Source organism: Synchiropus splendidus, chromosome 6, assembly GCF_027744825.2.
Source record: "Synchiropus splendidus isolate RoL2022-P1 chromosome 6, RoL_Sspl_1.0, whole genome shotgun sequence".
Classification (NCBI taxonomy): domain Eukaryota; kingdom Metazoa; phylum Chordata; class Actinopteri; order Syngnathiformes; family Callionymidae; genus Synchiropus; species Synchiropus splendidus.
Window position 1 is genome coordinate 16827441 of NC_071339.1, and position 22979 is coordinate 16850419.

At 43.4% G+C, this 22979-nt stretch overlaps 2 protein-coding genes across 4 annotated transcripts in view; both read right to left on the minus strand.

Moving 5' to 3' along the window:
- The window catches only part of tafa4b (TAFA chemokine like family member 4b), a 45831-nt gene extending 25200 nt beyond the window's left edge, over window positions 1-20631 (minus strand). For both annotated transcript variants that reach the window (XM_053868874.1, XM_053868872.1), the window contains exons 1-3: window positions 20359-20631; window positions 3084-3178; window positions 2266-2381 (exon numbers count right to left, since the gene is read on the minus strand). In XM_053868874.1, the coding sequence (XP_053724849.1) occupies window positions 2266-2380 (115 nt within the window). In that variant the 5' untranslated portion in view covers window position 2381; window positions 3084-3178; window positions 20359-20631. The remainder of the gene's footprint in view (window positions 1-2265; window positions 2382-3083; window positions 3179-20358) is intronic.
- The window catches only part of eogt (EGF domain-specific O-linked N-acetylglucosamine (GlcNAc) transferase), a 35402-nt gene continuing 14792 nt past the window's right edge, over window positions 2370-22979 (minus strand). For both annotated transcript variants that reach the window (XR_008414893.1, XR_008414891.1), the window contains exons 18-19: window positions 3084-3178; window positions 2370-2381 (exon numbers count right to left, since the gene is read on the minus strand). The gene's annotated coding sequence lies outside the window, so the exon portion shown is untranslated. The remainder of the gene's footprint in view (window positions 2382-3083; window positions 3179-22979) is intronic.

Below are 22979 nucleotides of genomic sequence, written 5' to 3' on the forward strand. Positions count from 1 at the left end.
AAATATGTCTATCATTTTGCTGACAAAGCACTCTGCTCCTTTTCAGATAAATCTAAGGAGTCTTATAGTGCGTCCTATCATGGTCCCCAAAAATGTACAAAGTGAAACCATACAGATATTTCCTTACAGATATGTTGACAAATATGAATGACAGAACAAGGAATTTAAAAACAAAGTATATTTTTCTTTCAATTAAATACAGCAAAATATATAGTAAATACTTCCTATTATTTTTGATGAATAGAATAGAAATACAAGAAGGTAAATCGTTTTAAGTGTCCCACAGGAAGGTGTGTTAGAAATGGATCATTCATAATTACAGTCATAAATTCTGGTGTAGACTTGGTGGTCTACGAGTGATGTGATGAAATGCATTCATCAGTTTTATGTGACATTCCTGTAACACAATCTAAACAGCAGACAGCCGTTGACTGACATCTGTGAAGGCGTGCAAATGTTGTGTTGTGTCATGGGTCGCGCGGCTTCATGTGAGGCTGGTGTGGCGCTCAGCAGCGAACACGCAGCATCTCTGGAGCTGCGGAGCCACCTAGCGTCCACTCGCGGTAGCACACCTGCCTCGCCTAAACCCTGGCTGACCTGCCGTCACGTCTGCAAAACATTGGCGCGCAGCAAATTCGTCTGAAAACCCCAATTAATTCTCAGCCTCCAACCGTTTTCCGTGAGCGCACAACAAATCCTAAACATTCACCAATTAGAGCGGCGGCTCTTTGAGGGAGCACCGGGTGTTTTGGGGGAGCGTCTCATCCTGCTCCACGGTGAAGAAGAAGAAGGGCTCCACGCTGACCTTCACACACAAGGACTGCAATTAGCCGCGCAAGCCGGAGCCTCCGCTCCATCACGTGAAACTAATACCATCACTCACGGCACAACGCATGCTGCGAGCTTTTGGCCGGCACATAAAGGTCACCTTGCCAAACACAGGCCGAGGGAGGTGCACAATGAAGGAAATTGTCGTTATTATGAGACAAGGGGTCGAGATGGTGGATGCAACAGGTCGCTCTGACTCAGCACAAATCCCCCTGTCAGCGCCATGGAACATTCACTCGTGAAATGAAAGGTGGAGCCAACTGGCTGCTGGCATCAATTACAGCCGGTGTCATCCTCCGCAGTGGTGTTTGGATACGGTCTGCTGGAGAGGAAGGACGGCAACGTGGAGACACGCAGTCGTACTGGTGGTGCTCGGATTGGAATGCTCGAGACTTGAAGTCTCTTCATGACTTATTGGAGTGGATTCACTCGGAAACCAAAAGTTCACTTTGCTATTACATGATTTCCTCACATCCGTTTTGGTTTAACTATTTGGTAGCTTTTTTTTTCTTTTCTCTTTATCTGTTAATTCAGGTGCTTTCAGCATTCAGTTTTCTTACTATAATTAGATATGTTTGTTTTATATATATGTAATCAAAAATAAAAAAATAAATACGACAAAAAAACAAAAAGCCATATAAAAAACACATGTATATGATATATATGGATACATATATATCTTATACATGACCGAAAATCAAAAGAAAACTATGTAATATAATATACATATATATATATTATGTTATATTACATAGTTTCCTTTTTATTTATATATATATAGTAAGTTATATTACATAGTTTTCTTTTGATTTTTGAGATATATATATATATATATAGTAAGTTATATTACATAGTTTCCTTTTGATTTCTGATATATATATATATGCATGCATATATATATATATGCATATATATATATATATATGCATATATATATATATATATATATATATATATATATATATATATATATATATATATATATATATATATTCTTGGTTACCTACCACGCTACCTTTTCTCTATTGGTGCTAACCACGTCGGCTAACAGTTAGCAGCACCTGAACTTGACCATAACCCAGGATGATAAAGACACTCGCTAACCATGGCCACAAACAGACTGTGGGCTCAGTTCCTGGAGACCAGCAGGATGTCAGCTTCAACTCAGGATGGATCAGATCACAACCGCGCTGATCCATTTGTGTTGACAGTTCCTGACAGCTTAAGTGTGTGTCAGTGTGTTTGTTAGACGTCCACCCTTCAACAGGAGTGTAGTTGCGCTCCAAAATGTCTAGACTTTCATCCTGTCATCAGCCGTCCGTCCCCCGCCCCGCTGCAGGTCTCATCCACGGGAACACGTGTTGCTCCTCGGCACTGACAGCGTAATTAACCTCTGCTGGTGTCAGAGAAGAAGGTCCAGAGCTGGACCCGGTGTACCTGTCGATCCCCGGTGGTTACGGCTGCCGGCGGTGACCGGGTCAACGCAGAGCATCACCACGGCAACGAGGGAGGCTGCCAGCAAAGGCCAAGCTGATCTCATCCGCAGTTTCATCCTGCAGAGGGGGAGACAGGACATTAGATCTGGAGCAGCAGCTGCTGCCACTGCTGCCACCTAGTGGTCAACGTGTGAACTTGATTGATGAAAAATATTTTCTCTCATCTCATCTGTGTTAGAATCTGTTTGAGAAGTCGGAAACCAGAAACTATTTTGTCCACAAGCGGTAACGAAAGTGAATTAATCCGTGGGTCCAGAAGAGTTCCGAAACTGCGATACAACAGTTGCCATCACTTCTCACTTCCCGCGGCACGATCGTCTGTCACGTTTCAGACCATGAGCCTGACCATGAACATGAGCTCGTGGAAGTTTTCAAGGGGGCAATGTCCTCAATTTCGGGACTATCCCAACCGTCTCTGGCCCTCCTTTAAAGGTAGTTCTCTTGTTGATTTGCGTTAAGAACAGCAGTGTAGCTACGTGAACCAGCGTCGAGAACTTGAATACAAAACAAGAGCCAATGCAACAACGGTTCAATACACGCGATCTTCTTCAGATCAGATTTCAACCTTCAGAGAGTTCGCACTTACAGGTGGCAGTGGACTATTTATTTTAAAATGATTTTTTTTTTTTTTTATGTACTTTGCTTCTTGAGTTGGCGGGGTGTCTCAGTCAAAGGTCCATACATGGCCCCCAGACCATACATTCGGGACAGAGGAGAATATTCAAATGATGTTGACATGCGATGCGTTCAGGTCTTCACCTTTCTGTGTCTCTCTGATGTGTCCGCCCACTAGAACCTCCTCATGGAGCGCAGGAGCCGGCCATGGCTGCGTCCGCTCACACCTCAAGATGCCCCTGGAGAGAGAGAGAGAGAGCGAGAGCACAAAGACACTGGGTCAGAGAGCGCAGCAGGTCCTGGGGTGACGTGAGGCCTCTGGCGGCCTCATCTGAGCGGCTGAGAGAAAAGATGCAAAGGTCCGTATTCTGACAGATCTATTGTTTGCAGGAGCTTCACCTTCCCGCCGGCGGATCCCGCTCCAGGTGTCACGCGGTTGACCGACATTCCTACACACAATCCGCCACACAATTATCACATTAGAGCGAAAAACCTTTCAGCGTTCAGTAATGGAAGTTGACACAAACACACGGCGGAAGAGCGCAAAAACCTTTTCAGGGTGGATTCAAACGGGACTGGGCTAATTGCACTTGAACTGCATTTGCATGCACGTAGGAGCGCTCGTGCGCACAGCCACACACACACGCAGCTCATTACAATCCGGCTGTTGGAAATGTGTCAACAAGCCTCTCTTTACAAAGGGACAAAGTTTGCCATCTAAATGAAAGACAACAGACTTACATTAATAACAAAACGGCCCCTCCTTCCTTGAACCTGCATTATTCATCACGTCTCATTGATATTCAGCTCGTTGAACTCAAACTTCCTAAGTGTGTGTATGTGTGTGTGTGTGTGTGTTTCAGCTTTAACAACCAGAAAAGAGCGTTCAGCAGCCATCAGTGGGGCGTTACTGCCCCCTGGTGGACGACATATTCATAGCAGCGCTGACTGAGAGGTTTGTTTGAGCTGCACAATGTTACTTTTCCGAGTTTTTAACGCACAATAAGTTCGCAGAACAAGTGATTGGCTACAAAACATAAGATGGTACAGAGGATGCAACAGCAAAACAAGCTGAGATGACTGACATGATCACTATGTTTTACTTCCTATTTATCATGTTCCACACCACAGGATTAAGTGAAATGACTTCAACATAAATGTGAGTGAGATGTGCTTTACACACGTTTCATTATTTCCACGTAGATTAAAAATTTTAAATTTTCATTATCAGAATGTTAGTTGTATACTTCTTTTTAATAATCCCTTTTACAACTTGTTTACATACTTTCTTAATTTCATTCTGCTTTTACTTTTGTCATGATTTCTATTTTTCTATTTATCTGTTGTTTGTTTGTTTGTTAAGACGGTCTCGATTTTTTAACCCAAATGAATCATATTTTATTTTGTAATTTAGCTATTAATGTGCAGCTCATACAGACAAGGATTGACACTGTCAAGACCCGAGTAGAGTGCCAACTTTAAAAGTACAACATTATTACATTTTCAGCTTTTAATTTAATTTAAACTCCAACCGATGGGCTACAGGAAATGAAGCTTTGCTTCTTCTTCTGCCTTGTGAAATGTCAGAATTTGATCAGAAAATGAGCAGTTGCAAGAGTGTAATAATTATTTTTCTTCCACTTATTGTCAGGGACTGGAGCTTCACCCCCCCATACGTCTCCAATACAGGACCCATTTAAACAGAAAACCACTCACACACTCACACACACTCTCGCATCTAGGAGTCACACACTGAATGAACCACTCTCAGAGCCCAGAAAGTGCTTCACTTCACTCCAAATCCATAGTTTCCTCACGCTGGAATCGGGTTTAGCAGATAAAAGCCATATGACAAACAACTGCATTATTCTGAAGAAGCCCTGTTCAGTCAAGTGGAGCAGAAAAGAAGGCAAATCTGCAAACTTTAACAAGAGTTTGATGAAACAAGAGACGAGGCAGGTCGGCTCTGTGTGTGTGTCAGTGTGTGTATACAGTACAGCTCCAGCAGCAAGGCGCACGTGCCGCGTGTGCCGGGGTCATTACACATGCTGCATGGCTGCACACAGACCTATTTCTTATTCTCTTTTGAAAGGCCGGGCCACGGGCCGCATTTTTATTAGCTTTGTTCGTTGACGCTCATTAAAACGGCAAAACAGTGAGACTGTGAGTGTGTATTCAACCCCGCTGTGCATTTACATGGGAGGAGGGCAAGACAAACCCAAGCCACTGCTCTTCCCTGCGGTGTTTCAGGACCACTGGTCGACGTGTAAGACGTCCATTTGAGACGGTAAGAGACGCAAAGGTTTCAGTCTCCAATCTCAGTGAGTAACGTGAACAACAGTGGGATTCATGAACAGACATAAAACAGGCGCTCCTTTCAGGTTTGAGATAGAAGCCATGAGGACACCAGGGACATCAATATAAATATCTTAATCCAAATGGAGAAAATACTAAGACTTAGATCAATTTTTATCATCACAAGTGACTGAATAATCTCAACATCTGCCTTTTTTCTATTTTATATATATATATATATTTTTTTTTTTTTTCTTAGTTATTTTTCTCAGAACCAAAGTGAATTTTAGTTACATACACTGATGTGATTGCCTCTTTTGTTTCAGTGTGTTCTCCTGTATTCATTGTAATCATTATTCCGCTGAAAAGAATGAAAAAAAAATGCTGATTATAAATGTCTAAATTGTAGATTTATGTTGGGCAGAGCAGTGAAAAAAAATGTGTTTCATTCGCCCCTTTATTACTGAGCAGGTGCAGGGTACTGTTCCATTATCAAGCCTCTTGTAAGAGGTTAAAAACTGCAATTCAAGGATGTGTATTAAGGACAACCTGAGCAGAAGCTTTCTAATATCTCGACTGTGCTTCTTCCAGTTGAAGCTGGATTACTCTTACTAAAGAAAACTGCTAATGTAGCCCAGGTGCTAGAAGCGTCTCTCCAGCGTTAGCATGTTAGCACAAAGACAAGATCCTTTTTGACGCTTCATCTAGAACCAGAACAGAACCAAAAAACATACGTTTTACACAGACTCATCCACATCCTGTCTCATGGAAAACTTGTGTCGCGGCAAACACACGACTTATAGGTCAAACTATTGCCATTCTGAAAAGGATTGATACCCAAACATTGTGTCCTGCTGTGATGCTAACTTGTCAAGGTAACAGTCCTACCTCGCTAGGTAGCACCTCGGTTGGTTGTCATGAGCTGAGGTTAGTGGTCCGCGCTAGCTGTATTTAGCTTTCTACTCAGTGAATGCTGGTTGTTTTGCCATTAGCAATTAGCCGTGGCTATCAGCCTTTAGCTCACAAACAACTCTCAAAACAATGCAGACTGAAGCTGAGAGAAGAGATGTCTCCAGTAGCTTTAACCAATGTTTGGGTACATTACATTTATACATTTATTTGCAAGTGAAAACTTGTCTTAGCTTTTTTTATTTGTATTTTCTTGCTATATATATATATATATATATATATATATATATATATATACACACATATATATATATACACACATATATATATATATATATATATATATATATATATATATATATATACAGTATTTAACTGTTTTTTTTTTACACTTTTTTATGTATTTGCAAAATTGCATCGTGTAATGAATATCTTCTTGGGTATTGATATTGGGTTTGCAATCTCCACCGGGACGCTATGAGAAACTGATCCCGAATCATGGATGATGATAGTGACTTTGGTTTGTGAAGTCACCATCACAAAAGTACTAACCCAAAGCCTTAAGCAATGCTGGAGGGTGCAGAGAAATCTCAATATTTCAACACCAAAGATACATTTCTCAGCATCAAAATAATCTTAGACTTAAGCAAATCCTTTTGCAAACACCTGCATGGGCCGACGGTTTGGAACATGTGTTGTTAAGTTTCGCCACACAGTGTTTCATTGACAAGTGACCGCGACTGGAGATGTAACATTTGCACATTAGTGCAGCGTGTGTGTGTGTGTGTGTTTGGGCTGAAAGGCTGATTTGTGTCTCCTCTCACAGTAATGGCAGCGGAGTGACACGGGCGGCTCATTGACATGCACCGAGACAATCCCGGCCCGGCCACAAACACATCTGTGTGCCCTGCATCCAAACGGCATCATCTGCTGCCTTCAGACGCACGCAGCCGCACATTCACACCCAACATTAGACTTGCATATCCAGCCGCGCTGACCTTATCTTCCCAAATCAGAAAAGCCTTTATCCCAAATGACAACAGCCTGACATTTGCCACACGATACCGACACACGATGTCATCACTCCGGACCGTACAGGTGGTTCCTTCCACCACTGACGTCTCATGCCTGGACGGACCCTCTCTTTTCTGAATTAAACACTTTTGCGTGGTCAAGCATTTTGTGTTGACTGCGACACCGTTTTCTATGTGACGCTCTTCGCCTGTCAGTCATCTTCCATGAGACTGCAGTTTCAATTTCCCCTTTTCCTTTTGTCCCGTTTTCAAGGTCAGCAATGTTATGTTATGACTCTTTTAAATTTCATGTTATCTGAGACAGTCATTGCTCCTCCATTATCACATCCATGTTCTTCTTTTTCTCTTCTTCCGTCAACTTTGTGTCTCCAACAAGCTTTTATTGACTACTACAAAGTCACTTTCTTTTTCCTTTTATATATTACTACCTTTTTATGGCCTCTGTGTTCAAGGTATATTCCTTGTGTGCATCTCCAATTGATTTTTTTTCCTGGTCAACCTTTCTTTCAGTGTTCGTCTTTGCGATGTTGAAGCTATGAAATATCAATATTCTCTCTTCTTTATTTCCTTTCATTTATCATTTATGCACAAAGGTCAGCTTCTACGACTTGTCTTTTGTCTTCGTGGCTCACTTTGTTTTTCTATCTGATCTTAAATAGTCTTCTGATGGAAAGCAGATTTTCTTTTCCTTCATCTTTTTTTTTTTACTTGTACTTTTTCGTGATAAAAAATATAGATTTAGCTTCTTCAGCTTCTTTTTTGGGGTTGTTCTATAGTTGAGAACTTAAGACCCTTGATTTATTTCTGTTTTTTGTTTTAAGATTTTTGGATGTGTTTTCCTTTTTTTCCATTAAATTCCATATTTTTCAACAATTCTTTTGATTTGATTTTGTTTATTTTATTTATGTATTTATGTTATTATTATTGTTTTAAAGTGCTTCAACGGTTTTCAAAAGAAAGGAAATTTATCACAACATATTTAGTGTTACATTGTCACCAAAACATCTCTCCATCTTTGTCTCAATTTTGAATTTATTTGTTGTTTTTAACAGCAGAAAAGAAAGAAACCCCCTATGTAACTTTTTTTGTGTTATCTTCTAGCATAAATGCGCCAAAACTCTGAATGAAGACGTAGTGACAAAAACCACATCAGAGTATCAGGAGCCTGAGCGCAGCAAAAACACCATATCAGTGTTTAACAAAGTGTATCTCCCGAAGGCAAGAAAGATATTGAAAATGAAACAAGGCAAAAAGAACAAAGCTTGGTGCAATCGCACGCCAAGCGTTTCAGATTTCTGCCGATACACACAATATTAGCATTCAGTCTGGGTGCGTGAGCCTCTGCCTCGGTGTATTTGTGACTCCGAACCGCAACATGCTGTTCATTGCATTTCATTTGGGTCGCTGAGCTGAGATTGTGTATTTACAAAAAAAAAAAGACAGACAAGACAGTAGCACACAGACTTGCTGCTTCTATTACGGTTATTTTCGCCTCTACAGGAAGTGGAACCTCGGCTTCGCACCTCCTGACGGACAGTTTTAAAAACACAATCATGAGGTTCATATTCAAGAGAGTATTAACACATCCATCGATCAACTTCACTCAGCAGTGTCACAAACCAACCACACACACTCCCCACAAAACTACACAAGGTCCAGTGCTCTCTTTGGGAATTTAGCTTCTGAGAGAGTGTGGCAATCGTAGCAACAGTAACAAACACCACACTACTAAAAATGGAATCAATTCTCCTTCAATATCTTGTTTTTAGTAGTCGAGTTCTGTCACCTGATACGAGGGGAAAAAACCAACATAACCAACAGCACATTTCTGTGGCCACAAAAGAATTCATAATAGAGTTGTGAACCGATTGAAATGGACGATTTGGCACTGGCACACCCTCATTTGAATCTGCAATGAATAGGAATTCAAATGTTAAAAAAAAAAAGGTGTGTAATTATTTTGGTGAAATAAATGTTGAAGAATAACAATGGTGTGGGTCGAGATGAGGATAACCAGTGGGATTGTGAATGAGGATGTGATGGTGAGACTGCAGCAGTTTCCAGGGGGGCCATAAAACTCTCATTTTATTTTTCTCTTATTAGTCAACGTTTCATTATAAGACGTTAAATAAGGTAATCTTTGATACTACAGTTAAAATGGTAAGATAGTTTATGACTGTTCATTTATAATATTAAACATATGATGGACAACATAAATTAATGCGCAAAAAACACAAAAATTTTAAGTTTTTTTGTCAGAAAACCAAAGATCAAAGTGGGGATGTCACTATTGTTTATCAAGATCAAAAAATAAAGTAGTAAATGAAGGATATCTACTTTACATTAATCATAAAAGGTCAACATTGTAAAAAAAATTGGAATGGAAATTGAAAAGGCTTTAAATTGTTTTTAAACAGTTAAAACTAAATTGAAAAATAATAAAACCATTAACAACTGGATGGTTCAAGCATCGCAGGTGAAACGACCACAACACAACATATGCACTCAGTTTTGCTTTGACCTCGTGAAAGGAGGTTTCATGAAACAGTGTCCTCATTTTCAGAGGCCACCAGATGGCACCATCTGCTGTCAAAATTGGACTCGTAGCTTAGTCAATGAAACCTCACAAAATTTCTAAGGAAGAGCGCCACCTAGTGGTCTCTGAAAATTACAACACTGTTTCATCAACCCTGCAATAGGGTTTCAGGATACCTCATAAGCGCAGGCAGAGGGCCACATGTGGTGACTATTTTGCAAGGGAGTGTTGTAATGCCAATGTTCTCCTCAAAACGGTGTCAATTTGGAGAACAGCACAGCATATTGTACGTCCTGAACAGCCCTTTTTAACAGACCCTCTTCACCTGAGATGGCAAGGTAGTACGACCATGGTGAGTCACACTCGACTACAAACCAACAGAACTGCAGGAAACACCCCCTCTCGGAGAACTCCGAACACCATTGCGTTTCCATGCTGCCAACATTCGAATGGCACACGGTAACAAACTCCTCTGCGCCATCTTGAGACCAGACAATCCAGCGGTTCTTCTGTACTTCAACATGAGCACCACAGACTGAACATGAAGAGCTGTCTCTCTCTGGCATCGCGCACACTCTAAGCTTTATCTTTGGCTAATGTAGCAACTGAGTCTGGTGCAGTTGAGGTTTCTGCCACTAACAAGTGTGTTTGAGTCACAGCTTTAATAGTGCACTCATGTTCTACTCCTTGAAAAAATCTATGATACCAATATTGTACAGGGGGAGGCCCTGTATTGATTATCGTTTTATTACTTCTGCTTTGAGGATGAAGCTTTAAACATCTACACAGTTCAATATCGACATTGAAAACTTCAGTTGTTTTTAAATGTATCCTTAGAACACTTCTCGAGGTTGGCCAGCCAATGAAAGGCCATGTCACAATTCCATCTAGCATTACACCAACGGACCATAAAGAGGTGGGTGCTCTTATAAAAGCCGTGTTTTAGGGAATCGAATAGACATCCACAAGCAAAAGCCTGAATTTTGGGACCATTACGTCGCTCCGGTATCGACAGCCGAGTTCAGAAAATGACTTTGGCACTGAGGTACCGTTACGACTTCATTGATCGGCCTGCACTTAGATTCACGTCCCACACTGTTGCGGGAGCCATTGCTCAGTATCACATGTCGGCAGGACACAGAGTACGTGTGTGTGAAGAACTCCTCACTTCATGTTCGGTGTCATCATCTCTCCGTGGACGACGCTTGGTGTGATGGTTAATTCTGCTTCATTAAAGTAGCTCAAAACAAGCACCTTTCAAGGAAGGTCACGTGACCCTGTTCGACAAAAGTTCTCAGACACATTTGGACACCCTCCACCGAGCCAAACTCGGCGTGAACGCTGGTGCAGGTACTGTGCTGATGTGATTCAAGGCTGGCTCATGCAGAACAAGATCCTTCAGATGTGAGGAAATCGCTCCCAAATTCAGTATGCAGAACACTACAGAGGCAACCTTGTGTGTTCGGCATCCGTGCTGTGACAAAGTTGTTCAAATACAGAGGGATGCAGGAAGAGATGATCCTTTGGCTTTCTGGCGTCAATTCTATTCCGTGGTAGCAGGGTTCTGGGCAACAGTACCAGTCCTGCTCCATAATGACGATGTTGCTACAGAGCTTGTGTTGACAAACACTTGCATCAATTTAATAGTCACGGTTTCACTTCAGTGGCCAAGCGGCTAGAAACAAAAGATCAAATCCTCCGCACCGACTATCTGAGCACTCAACGCCTTTTATGACCTCAGTACAAAACAGAGTGAAGCAAGAGAAAGGTTGTTATTACTTTCGTGTCGGAGGGAGAGGCAGGGGCTAATAAAGGCCGGCCTGATGAAGCCCGTGTGGATTTAGTCTTTACGAGTTTGTCATTTGAAGCTCAGACAGCCGACACACACGAGGTCGACCGGAGCTGGGCGGACGCAGGTAAGGCGCCGTAAATCCTGGAGACGAACCCGACATAAAAGCATTCTCAAAGAGGCGTGTCATCGACGGAGAAATAAACCAACAACTTTTAAAAGCTTGCCATCCATCACAGTTGAGTCTCCTGAATTACCTTCTTTTGATACAGAGTTGGAGCAGATGCAGCAGATGTAGCATCTTCAGCGTGAGCGCGGCCCGTCGTTCCGGCTCCCACCTGAGAGTCTCACCCGTCTGTCTTAGACGGTCAAGTTCAGTCACCCAGAAGACACTCAGACAAGAAAGCGGAGGAACGTTTGTGGGAAGGGGGAGCCTGGACCTCAGAGTTGTGCCAGAAAACGGATGGATGATTTACCAGTCAGCTCTACCTCTTCAGTCTGGCTCTTGAGAACCCAGCTTCAACTCAGCATCAACGACAAGAGACTGCTATTAAGTTACTTTAATTTCTCTTAATTTTACAAATTACTGTAATTTTTATTTGCCTCTTATTATTATGTTTCGATGCACACACAAAACAAAGGTTAGAGTCCATATGTAGAATAAAAAGAAATGGGAAAATCCATTAACTTAAGAAGTAAAAATGTCTTGAAAGCATGATTTTAAGAAAATTTAAAAAAAAAAAAGAACTCCTTCTCCTTGAAATGAATTTAGAGCAGTTCTGAATCTGAACATTTCTGTGAAAAAAAAATGTTTTTGCTCTCAATTGATGAAATCACTGGTTCCCAGTCTTTCATTAATCTCAACTGCTCTCACTTCAGCTCTGGCGTTCATTCATGGAACATGACTTGCTCAACAGTCTGAGTGAAAACTATTAAATGAAGTTGAGGATTTTGCACATGTATATGCATATAGTCGTGCTGGGACAAACCTTGCCAGGGAACATTTTCCAAGCACCAACTCATGAGAACATGACGTCATCACCAAAACATTCACATTCACAATGAAGGAGACTAAATGATCTGATGGACAGGAAATCTCAAGTTAGAAAAAAGTGCACATCAAACATCCACCCTAATGTTAAAGCTTATGTGTACAAGTTCAACATTTGATAGCCTGCAACTATTAAAACTATTCATTTAGAAAACCTCTTGTCAGTGAGATTATGTTTTTCTTCAAGACACAACACTAGTAAAAGCCCAAGTCAATGTCATAAACTGTTAAATATCAATAAAAGCTTCTGAGCAAAGCCAAATTGGTCTGTACCTGAACGCCTCATTCCTGATCTCTGGTTTTGAGTGAGCACAGGTTGAGATAAATAACTGGGGAGAGACCTGAAGAGGGAGGACAAGAGGGAGACAGTGGACGGCAGACAAATGGATGTGCCTTTACACTGAGACCGTTTTGCTATAAACCTCTACGGCCCATTTTTTATTTCAGGTTTGATAGGCAGGAAGGTAAAATGTCTCTTTCAGAAGTGAAGGTTGAAGGCTTCTGTTCGAATTAGGTATCAGAAGAGGAGGAAAGTGATGACAAACTGCGTCGGAGCAGCGGAGCCTGGTGATAAAACAAAGGGGACAACGCGCACACCCACACTAATCCGCGTTTGTTTGTGTGTGCTGCCAAACCTGAGCGGCCGTCCCTTTGTGGCCGTCGGTATTGAATGGCAGCGCGGAGCCAAGAAAGGAGAGCAGGCCGAGGCCGTGACAGTCAGCCTCTCTGGAGTATTTGTTTTGCTTTGTGTTCCAAATTATGATTAATGGAAAACTGATGTAGAGGCCGCTTTGATTTCCTCCGCGCCTCTGGATCTGAAAAGTAGCCTCCTCTTTCGGTTTGAAAAGTTGAAGATTGCCATTATCTGAGGGAAACACACTGCACATCTCCATGATTAACTTGGGAGCGATGATATTAGTTTCCCAACGTGTCACGCCTCTTAATTGGCTGCGGTACGAAAGGAAAAGCCGGATAGAGACGCGGCTCTGGAAGCAGAGCAAGACGTTAGCGGTCGGAGTGGAGGAAGGTAGAGAGGGGCACGCAGAGAAAGAGAGGAAGTCTGATCAATTGTTCATTTTACAAAGTCACTGAGTCGCGTCAGCAGTGTCAATAAGTGAATTAATTTGTCTGTGGGTCTGCGGAGCATGACACCACCACTGGCCGCGCTCCCCGGAGACCCGCCGGGCGTCTAACCTCGCACTCCTTCACGTTCACACTGTGTGTGTGAGGACCAGAATATCCGCTAATTGCTCATTTCTCCTCATTAAAACAGAAAAATGCGACTGCATTATTGAATTAGACGTAATTGGAGAACAAATGTTCTGAAGGATATTTTTAGTAAAAGGTTTAGCTCCGTTCACTTATTCAAGAACTGCTGTACATGAGGGGGGGACGAGGATGGCTGTGACGGAAGGACGAGCCAGACTGGCTGTGGAGGCGCTGGGTCTACTGCGGAAGATGCGTGTCACCAGGAAAACCCAGGATGGAACCTCGCGTTGCTACTGTAGCTCGTACAACATAGTAACATTCCCCCCTCGCTGAGTTTGCCATGTTTTTCAGTTTAGGAGGACAGTTCTTGCAGAAAAATTTGGGGATAAATTGTTTCAGTGATCGCGAGCCAGCGTCAGAAAGGGAGACCTCTACTCAGAGACGCAGGTTGCACAAGAAAACCGAAGAGAATCTGGATTAGACCAACATCCAACCAATTTCCTCGAGTGCTGCACCCCAGGACCATACGGATCATACTGATGGTGTTAAACCAGCGTGTACAACCTCAGAGGAAGGAGACTGAGCAGCATGATCTACATAGGTGCTTGTGCAAGTTTGTGGGATATATTACCTCAAGTTATAGTTAACTGTAAATAATAAAAAATAAATATAATAATAAAGTCATATTTACTTATTTGGGTCTGATAATAATATTTGGCAGATATACTGAATGTCTTGTTGATCAGCAGCAAGCATGAAACAAGCCTTGTGATTGGTCGGTGTTTTAGCTCCACCGCTTAGTTGGTCACTGTCATCGCACTACAAGCAGGGTGAATGATATTGTTAATTTTACAATGTTAATATCTTGAATGTCTTACTCTGAATGGATGGGTGGGCGAGGACTCAGAAAGTCAGAAAGTATGCGGAATGGGAGAAACAAATTATGTAGTGAAGGAGTGATCCAGATCACCATGTGGATCCAGGATTTTTTAAACTGCTACACTTGCTTTTCTATGTACTGCTGGCACTACATAGAGTTCCACTCTGAGCTCAGGAATGTCTCAGCTTCCTTTCAGTGGGAGGAAACTGGGGTTGCCTTTATAGGCGAAGCCCAGCGTCGCCCAACAACAATTCAATGGTGAAAAGTGGAGGAAAGTTGTGATGTTTCAGGTGGGTCACCATAATGGAACTTGACAGCAGGGGAGAGAACGTTCTGAAATTGGAAAGAGCGATTCATTAAAAACAAAAGGTAGAAAGTGTTTCATAAGGAAATTTGAAATGTGCCGGGCACAGACACACACAAACACAAGATAATGATTCACCCGGGTCTGGGCCTGCCGGGAGAGCAGGCGTGCGATGGCGACCGCTGACATCAGTCAGCCACCAAGAGGGACCTTCCACTGCTGCCTCCTGCTTTCATTACAAAGTCGTCACCTCCAGCACTCACAAACCCGCCACACACACACATTTGCACAGACTCCCTGCGCCCAATGATTTCCCTTCTGCTCCTCTCTGCCCGAGACTTCTGTCACTTCTCCTCAGCAAACCGATTCACAGCAGACCTGCGTCCCTCCGCCGCTTCATTCTCTCCTTCTCTCTCTCTATTTTACCTTCGGTGCTCTGCCGCTCCCTCGGGTTAAACCCTGGATCCGCGTGTGGGTCACACTAGTTCAGGGGCTTCCACTTCATGCTGGACTCACACTGGCTGGGCGCTTTTAATGATCACAGTCACATGGCAGCTGCTGTAGGTGACTGGAGAAGACAGTGGTGAGTGGAAGACGCCGATGACATCCACGGTGATAGATGAAGCAGCAGGAGAAGAGAGTGGCTGTTCAATTACAATCATTACTATCACTTAGGGAGATTCATCATGGTCAGCACCAGTGGGCTGGCGGGGAGAATCACCTTGAAGCCGGCGAAGAGCAGAGACTCCTTCCTTAAACACTTCTCAAAACAGCCTCCAAATTGGAAATGACTGGAGTTAGACCTGATTTAATTAGAGTCCCAAACAGATGTTCAAAATAGAGTATCTATCAATGGCTCTTGACAGCTGTGAAATATTCTTGGCAGCCAAATAACTCAAGTCCACTAACGTGCAATTTGTCAAGTGGTGAGAGCGGCGTCATTGATTGTGGCTGCTGTCGTCTGCCGGCTTCAGCGCGCGTCTGACACTTTTGACAAGTCGTCTCTGTTTGGGTTACCGAGCTGCAGCGACCACGTCCCGCCATGCATGACCCCTGCCAGCGCCACCTGCATGTACCAGTCCCACATCGAGTGCATTTATTATTGGCGTGAATTCTGACCACATAAAAGTGACGATTGTTCCCGAAGATTTGGGACAAGAGACACCAACAACCAGTAACGGTGGGTCTCCACAAGAAACCAGCTCTGAGATGAGAAGACGTATGGTAACTCTCTGGACCATTATTATTACCATATATATATAGGGTAAGGAAAGGTCCCCAGGAAACAGTCTACTACAACAGGGAACTAGTCATTGGCAAACGCAAACACCTGCAATGCTTTACATCATTGTATCACTAATGGCTACATTCAGAAACATTTCTATACTGTGGGTCAAAAGCTTTGTACTTTACTTTGCTTCTGTGACAGGTCTGTGTTTTTGTAGCATTTCAAATGTGGCATTATCGCTGTTTTCTAAAGGTACTGTCGCACATAGGCTCTTCTTGAGGAACCACGCGACGGAGGGGTCATTGAGTTGAATAAAATGTTTCCTGGCTATTGAACAAGCAGTTGAGGAAACCCAGAGTCAGACTCGTTTCTGAGTTGGGCTCAACACAAGACCTTCAGAGTGGACACAGTGCACAAGGTCCAAACACTAAGCATAGCTCACAGCGACAGGGAACGACATGTCATGCCACGGCCACTCATTCGTCTGCGACATTTCGACAGCAAACCCGATCCTCACCAACCACAACTTTGATCAAGAGGCAAAGGATGAATCAGAGGATGTCGTCGTATATTAGCGAGGCAGGACTGAATTGTTCTGAGGGTGCCTGAGACCCCAACCCTATTTCAGACCCAAATAAGCAGCACTTGTCCACGTTGCTCTGCAGAATTTGGACCAAAGAAATGCAATTCTTGTGATTTGCGAGATTCGACAGGCAAAAGAATTTTGAATATCCAAATTTTTTTTTTAATCGTGACCACCAAACTAACCGTGGAAAATAGTAGCTGAAAACAGGGTGTCCCAAAGGCGTCCTGGCTAACAGTAGGGCATCACATTTCCACTACAAGGCCTCCCCCAGCCTGGAAACCCTGCAAGTTAAAAACCTGGATTTGGCACTGTCTACCTTTGATGGGTGACTGTGTAGTGTGTTTGGAACAGCCAGTCTGCACTCGGACGTTCGACCATCCTCACACGGTTGGGCCAAACTAACCAAGGAACTTTGGTTCCACTTTGAGGAGGTAAAAATGAGCCAACATTGTTGAGCCAAAGAGTTGTTTCAAGTGTAAACTGAGTTTTTCATTTTCAACGTTTCTCAATTCTGTGTGTTTTGCATTTACTGATTGACAGTACTGACATGCCCCAAGTCTGATCTGATCAAGGGCCGAGAACGGCCCCTGGGCCAGACATGCCTGATGTTGATCAGTTGAAACAGTGATTCAAAGTCCACCACTGAACAGAGACATCCGTCCTCCTCTCTTACCTTGCTTGGAGTATAGCACTCCCTGCTGCCGGAGCCAACGGTTTATGTGTTGTTGTTGTCACCAATTGCATCACAGCTACACCATCCACCACATTACCATAAGTCAAAGACGACAAGCACGCTGGTTGGTTGGATGTGGCCTTATAGATGAGTGAAACTTTGCTGTGTTGTTGTAGATACGATCTGCTGAAAGACTAAAAATGCATGTTCTCTGCTCAGCAGTAAAATTTTTGGCAACAAATCCATCTGTAAATAAGCAGCATTCATCATCCAGAGGCCACGCGGAAGAGGGAGTGTAGCAGAGGCTCTGGCCTCTTTGTTAAACTCAATTGTGCTCGATAATAATTCAATCCCGACTAGGAGAAGTTAATTGTGTACATCCGGTTAGATGGTTTGTGCGTCTGAGCCAATTAGAGAGGTCTCTGTTTCCTTATCGTGTAATGGCAAATGAAATTGTTGCAAAGCAAAGCCTCATCGTGTTTGTGCGTTCGCTTACCCAGTATACGCAACTGAGCCGCTCCACCTTGATAAAGTCAGCCTTTTTCTCTTTTGCCTGTTGAATTCAGCTGCCATCTAAACTGCGAGACAATGAAACGGTTTACGTTCAACTTGTCGCGAGGATTGTGTAAAGATCGTGAACCTGTTTGTGTTCCAGCGGAACTCGCGTGTCATCTGAGACGTTAATAGGCAGCGAAAGTCGTTTGATCCAATCTGCATCGGTGCAGCGTTTCAGCCATACGTGAACTTTGGTCACCACGGGTCACGACCTCTGGCAGCTAGCATGTGACCCAGTGGCAGCTCAAATCAACTCAAACGGTCTGTCATGTTTAACAGTGTCATCGCTGAGTCCAAATATGATTTCAACTGAATTGATTGTTTTCTTTCCATTTGTTCATTCCATCTCACATGCCAATTTTTTCTTTATCGTAGATGGTTTGATAGTGGAGTTATGTTTGATACATACTATGAAAGTACATTATGTCTGTCAAAGAAATAAATTATCTCATAGTGTTTTTTTGGTTTAGTTTTTTTCTTTAAATGTTTATTTTCACCTATAGAATAGATGATTTCTTTACATACAATATTAGATCTTTTCCACAACCTCTTCTCTCGTATTTAATTATATTTATTCTTGTTCTCTTGTTTTTATTAACAGGGAAAAAAATCCATATTTTTTCTTTTTTACAAATTATCTTACCATTACCAACCATTATTCAGGATTTACATTTCTCCCGCTTTAGTAATTAAATATACTTGTCTTTCCCCACCATATTTCTGTTCCCTGACTTTATATCAACATCTAAGGTTCATATTCTAAAAAAGACATAACTTCATATCTATATCTAAGGTTCATATTCTAAAAAAGACATAACTTCATGTCTATATCTAAGGTTCATATTCTAAAAAGATATAACTTCATATCTATATCTAAGGTTCATATTCTAAAAAGATAGAACTTCATATCTATATCTAAGGTTCATATTCTAAAAAAGACATAACTTCATATCTATATCTAAGGTTCATATGCTAAAAAAGATATAACTTCATATCTATATCTAAGGTTCATATTCTAAAAAAGACATAACTTCATATCTATATCTAAGGTATATTCTAAAAAGATAGAACTTCATATCTATATCTAAGGTTCATATTCTAAAAAATATATAACTTCATATCTATATCTAAGGTTCATATTCTAAAAAGATATAAGATATATATTTTTCAATCGCACCGCGCTTGGTTTTGGGGTCACTGCTGGTCTGAGAAAGAGCGATCCCTCACTTTGGAAAAGGTGAAATTGTTCCTCAAGACCAGCTCCAACCAGATGGAGCGAGCCTCCCTCAGTTGTTCTCCTCCCTGGTCCCGTTAATGAGGAAGTATCTGCTCATCACAGTCGATACATCGATAGCAGAGTGTGAACGTGATCTCCAGCCTGTGGCCTCACCACTTCAGGAGCTTTGCTTATTCATCAAACCCCTTCCACACATCTCATCACGTCTCTGCTCTCCTTCACGTGAGCGCACACTCTCACTTCATCCTCCACTCCCTCGCCTCCTCCTCCTCCTCCTTCTACTCCTCCTCCATTCCCTCTCTTCATGTCCAACTCACAAACGCACACAATCCATTCCCACTCGTTTCTGGCCGATCATCCCGAACCACTGTCTACTGGAAACATGTAGAAGCAGCGGTGGGCCCCGGTGTGGTGGTCCCACCGGTGCCGTGCATCAGAATGTGTGTGAGGGTGAAGAGGCAGTTTGTGTGTGGGTGACAAGAGGGCACACTGAAGAGTGATCTCCCCAGAATTAAGAGCGCTGCTCCTGTGTTAATGTGACTGTCAATGAGGATTAGGTCCAGGACGGATCCTGTCTTTTCCCGCCCCCCTCCTCCCTCACACCTCCTGCTCCCACTGCCACACTAATGACACCACTTTCTGTGGAGTGGCACGAAACAATGGGGCAAATAATTACTCAATACAGTCGGAACTGGGGACGGGCAGGGATGGGGGGGTAAGGCGGAGGGAGAGGGGGGTCATCGTTGCTGACGGCAAGGATGACTAACAATTACAACACGACAAGGGCTGGGTCTCATTACTGCGCCCATTAACATGCACCAAGTAATTCCCTGCTCAGTTGGCGAGTGTGTGGACTGTATGCGCGTGTAAGGTGTGTGTCCGCGCAGAACTCCACTCTCCTCCGCGCCGCGCGCCGCGAACAGCCCACGGAGGAGCCCGGAGTGCGGCCACACGACGCAGGGAGACGCGCGAGCACTCCAAATGTGCCCACGGAACAACTGGACACGGTACATTCTCGCACACTTGGAGGAAACCTGTGCCATTTTTGCCCACATTTTCCCGTGCAACTTGACAAAAATGATGCATCCACCATCCACTCTCTCACCACCTCCAAATACAAAGCACGACCTTACCCTCGAACCTCGAGCCTAGAGCTCAGGCGACATGAGGTGCGCAACTTTTCAACTTTGTGTATTTTCCGTGGCTGGTTCCCCCAAGTTCCGACCGTTGCGGCGCGAGGAGCGTCTACAGCCGCGGCGAAGACGCAGCCCTCCGGAGGCGGCTCAGGAAACACAGCTCAGCAGTGGAGATCACCTCATCGTGTCCCATCTTTTAGACCAAAAAAGTAGGAAGCAGAAGTGGCTTATTCCAGCGGCGCAAGTTTCCCCGGTCCCACTTGTTCGAGGAGGAGATGCGGGAGTGAGAGTTGCGCCTCCGTCGCTCCACCCGAGCTCGGATCGATTGGTCATGAAGAATGTGAGTCTGTCTTCCCCCCATTCAGGAGACGAACACAAGCGACCGCCCAGTTCAGCAGCCCCGATCCACGCGCCCCTCCTCGCCCCCCCCCCCACTCGAGTCAGCCCCTCGTCTGCGCCGCAGCTGATGTCACAGTTTACAAGAGCGGCGCACAGTGACCAGGTGACACGAGTGTGGCGAGAAGATGCTCCGTTTTAATTTATCGCTTTAATCATCCTCCCGGTTTAATGACATTAATGAAGACACTTTGTCCTTGCTGAGGTCACACAATGTGCCACCACACTCTGGTGGACTGATAGATAGATAGATAGATAGATAGATAGATAGATAGATAGATAGATAGACAGACAGACAGACAGATAGATAGACAGACAGACAGACAGATAGACAGATAGATAGATGGACGGACGGACGGACGGACAGACAGACAGACAGACAGATAAATGGATGGATAGATAGATAGATAGACAGACAGACAGATAGATAGATAGATAGATAGATAGATGGACGGACGGATGGATGGATGGACAGACAGACATAGATAGAGATAGATAGATAGACAGATAGACAGACAGATAGATAGACAGACAGACAGACAGACAGACAGACAGACAGATAGACAGATAGACAGATAGATAGATGGACGGACGGACGGACGGACAGACAGACAGACAGATAAATGGATGGATAGATAGATAGATAGACAGACAGACAGACAGACAGATAGATAGATAGATAGATAGATAGATAGATAGATAGACGGACGGACGGACGGACGGACGGACGGATGGATGGACGGACAGATAGATAGATACATACATAGATAGATGGACGGACGGACAGACATAGATAGAGATAGATAAATAGAGAGAGAGAGATGGATTGATGGATGGTAGATAGATACATGAAAGAAAGATAGCTATTTGGATGGGTGGATAGATGGATAATGGGTGGATAGATAGATAGATGGATGGACAGATGGACGGACAACAGACAGATAGATAGATAGATCGATGGATGGATACATGGATAGATAGATAGATGGATGGACAGATAGATAGATAGATGGATGGATACATGGACAGATAGATAGATAGATGGATGGATACATGGATAGATAGATAGATGGATGGACAGATAGATAGATAGATGGATGGATACATGGATAGATAGATAGGCGGAGGTGGAGCACTGGACCTGAATCTTCATAATTGGACATGACAGCAGAAACACGAGGAGCCAGATTATTAGCGGGTATCAAGTATTGACCATCGCAGAGGTCAGAGGTCAGGCGATAATGTCAGTCATGATCACGTGCTAACAGAGAGCGAATGTGTGTGTGAGTGTGACGGATTAAGAGGTGCTCTTGTGCAGTAAATCGATAATCTCTCCTCATCACATAATTGTGCACCTCATCTCTACGCTTCCATCACCTGACTGACAGTGTGTGTGTGTGGATATCGATACGTGGTTATCTGTGCCCCTCCCAACACACACACACACACACAGGCAGCAGTAAGATGTTAAACAGAATTTAATCACCGTCGCCTCTCCGTGACACACCAGGAGACGCCTATCAATGATATCATCCCTGGGATATTCCAGTGTGTAGATGGCCATTGATTGCAGCGAGCGGCGTTTGCAGGCGTTAAAGACTTCAGCGCAGGTCGATGTCTCCGCTAACAACCCAAGGTGAAGAGTGTTGTGCAGGTTGTCTGTGTCTTGGCCGAGACTCTCACCGTGCATCCGCCTGTGAGCCGCCTGAGTTTAATCCAGTCAATTGAGGGTTTGTCTGTTGGTGCCCGGCTGCACCTGCTAGGATGCCGCTCCCTCGCACCCGTGGTAGCTGGGGCAGCTCCAGGTGCTTATGTGTTGGCCACTGGTGCTCTCTGCTCAGTGGGGCTTGAATGGACCAGCTGATTTAACAACATACAGCGCCCTCTATTGACAGCTCGGTCATCGAACTCTCGGAGCAGAGCAACTGCCTGAGCCTTGAACTCTGTAGTAATCTCAAATATCTTCTTTTGCATCAGAACCAGAGGAGAGATGGAACTTCACTCTGGCTTTAGCACATTCCCTCCCCAAACGTCTGAAATTCTCAGACACTCTGTAAAAGTTTTAGAAAATTTCCTGCTCAATTCAGATCAAACGTGTGGATATTTTTCTCTGGTAAAAATTTCTAAATGAATCTGGACTCTGCCTGTGTCGACACACTTAATTTTAACATTTGCATTAAAAAAAAAGATATCTCAATATCCTTATATCAAGGCTAAATAAA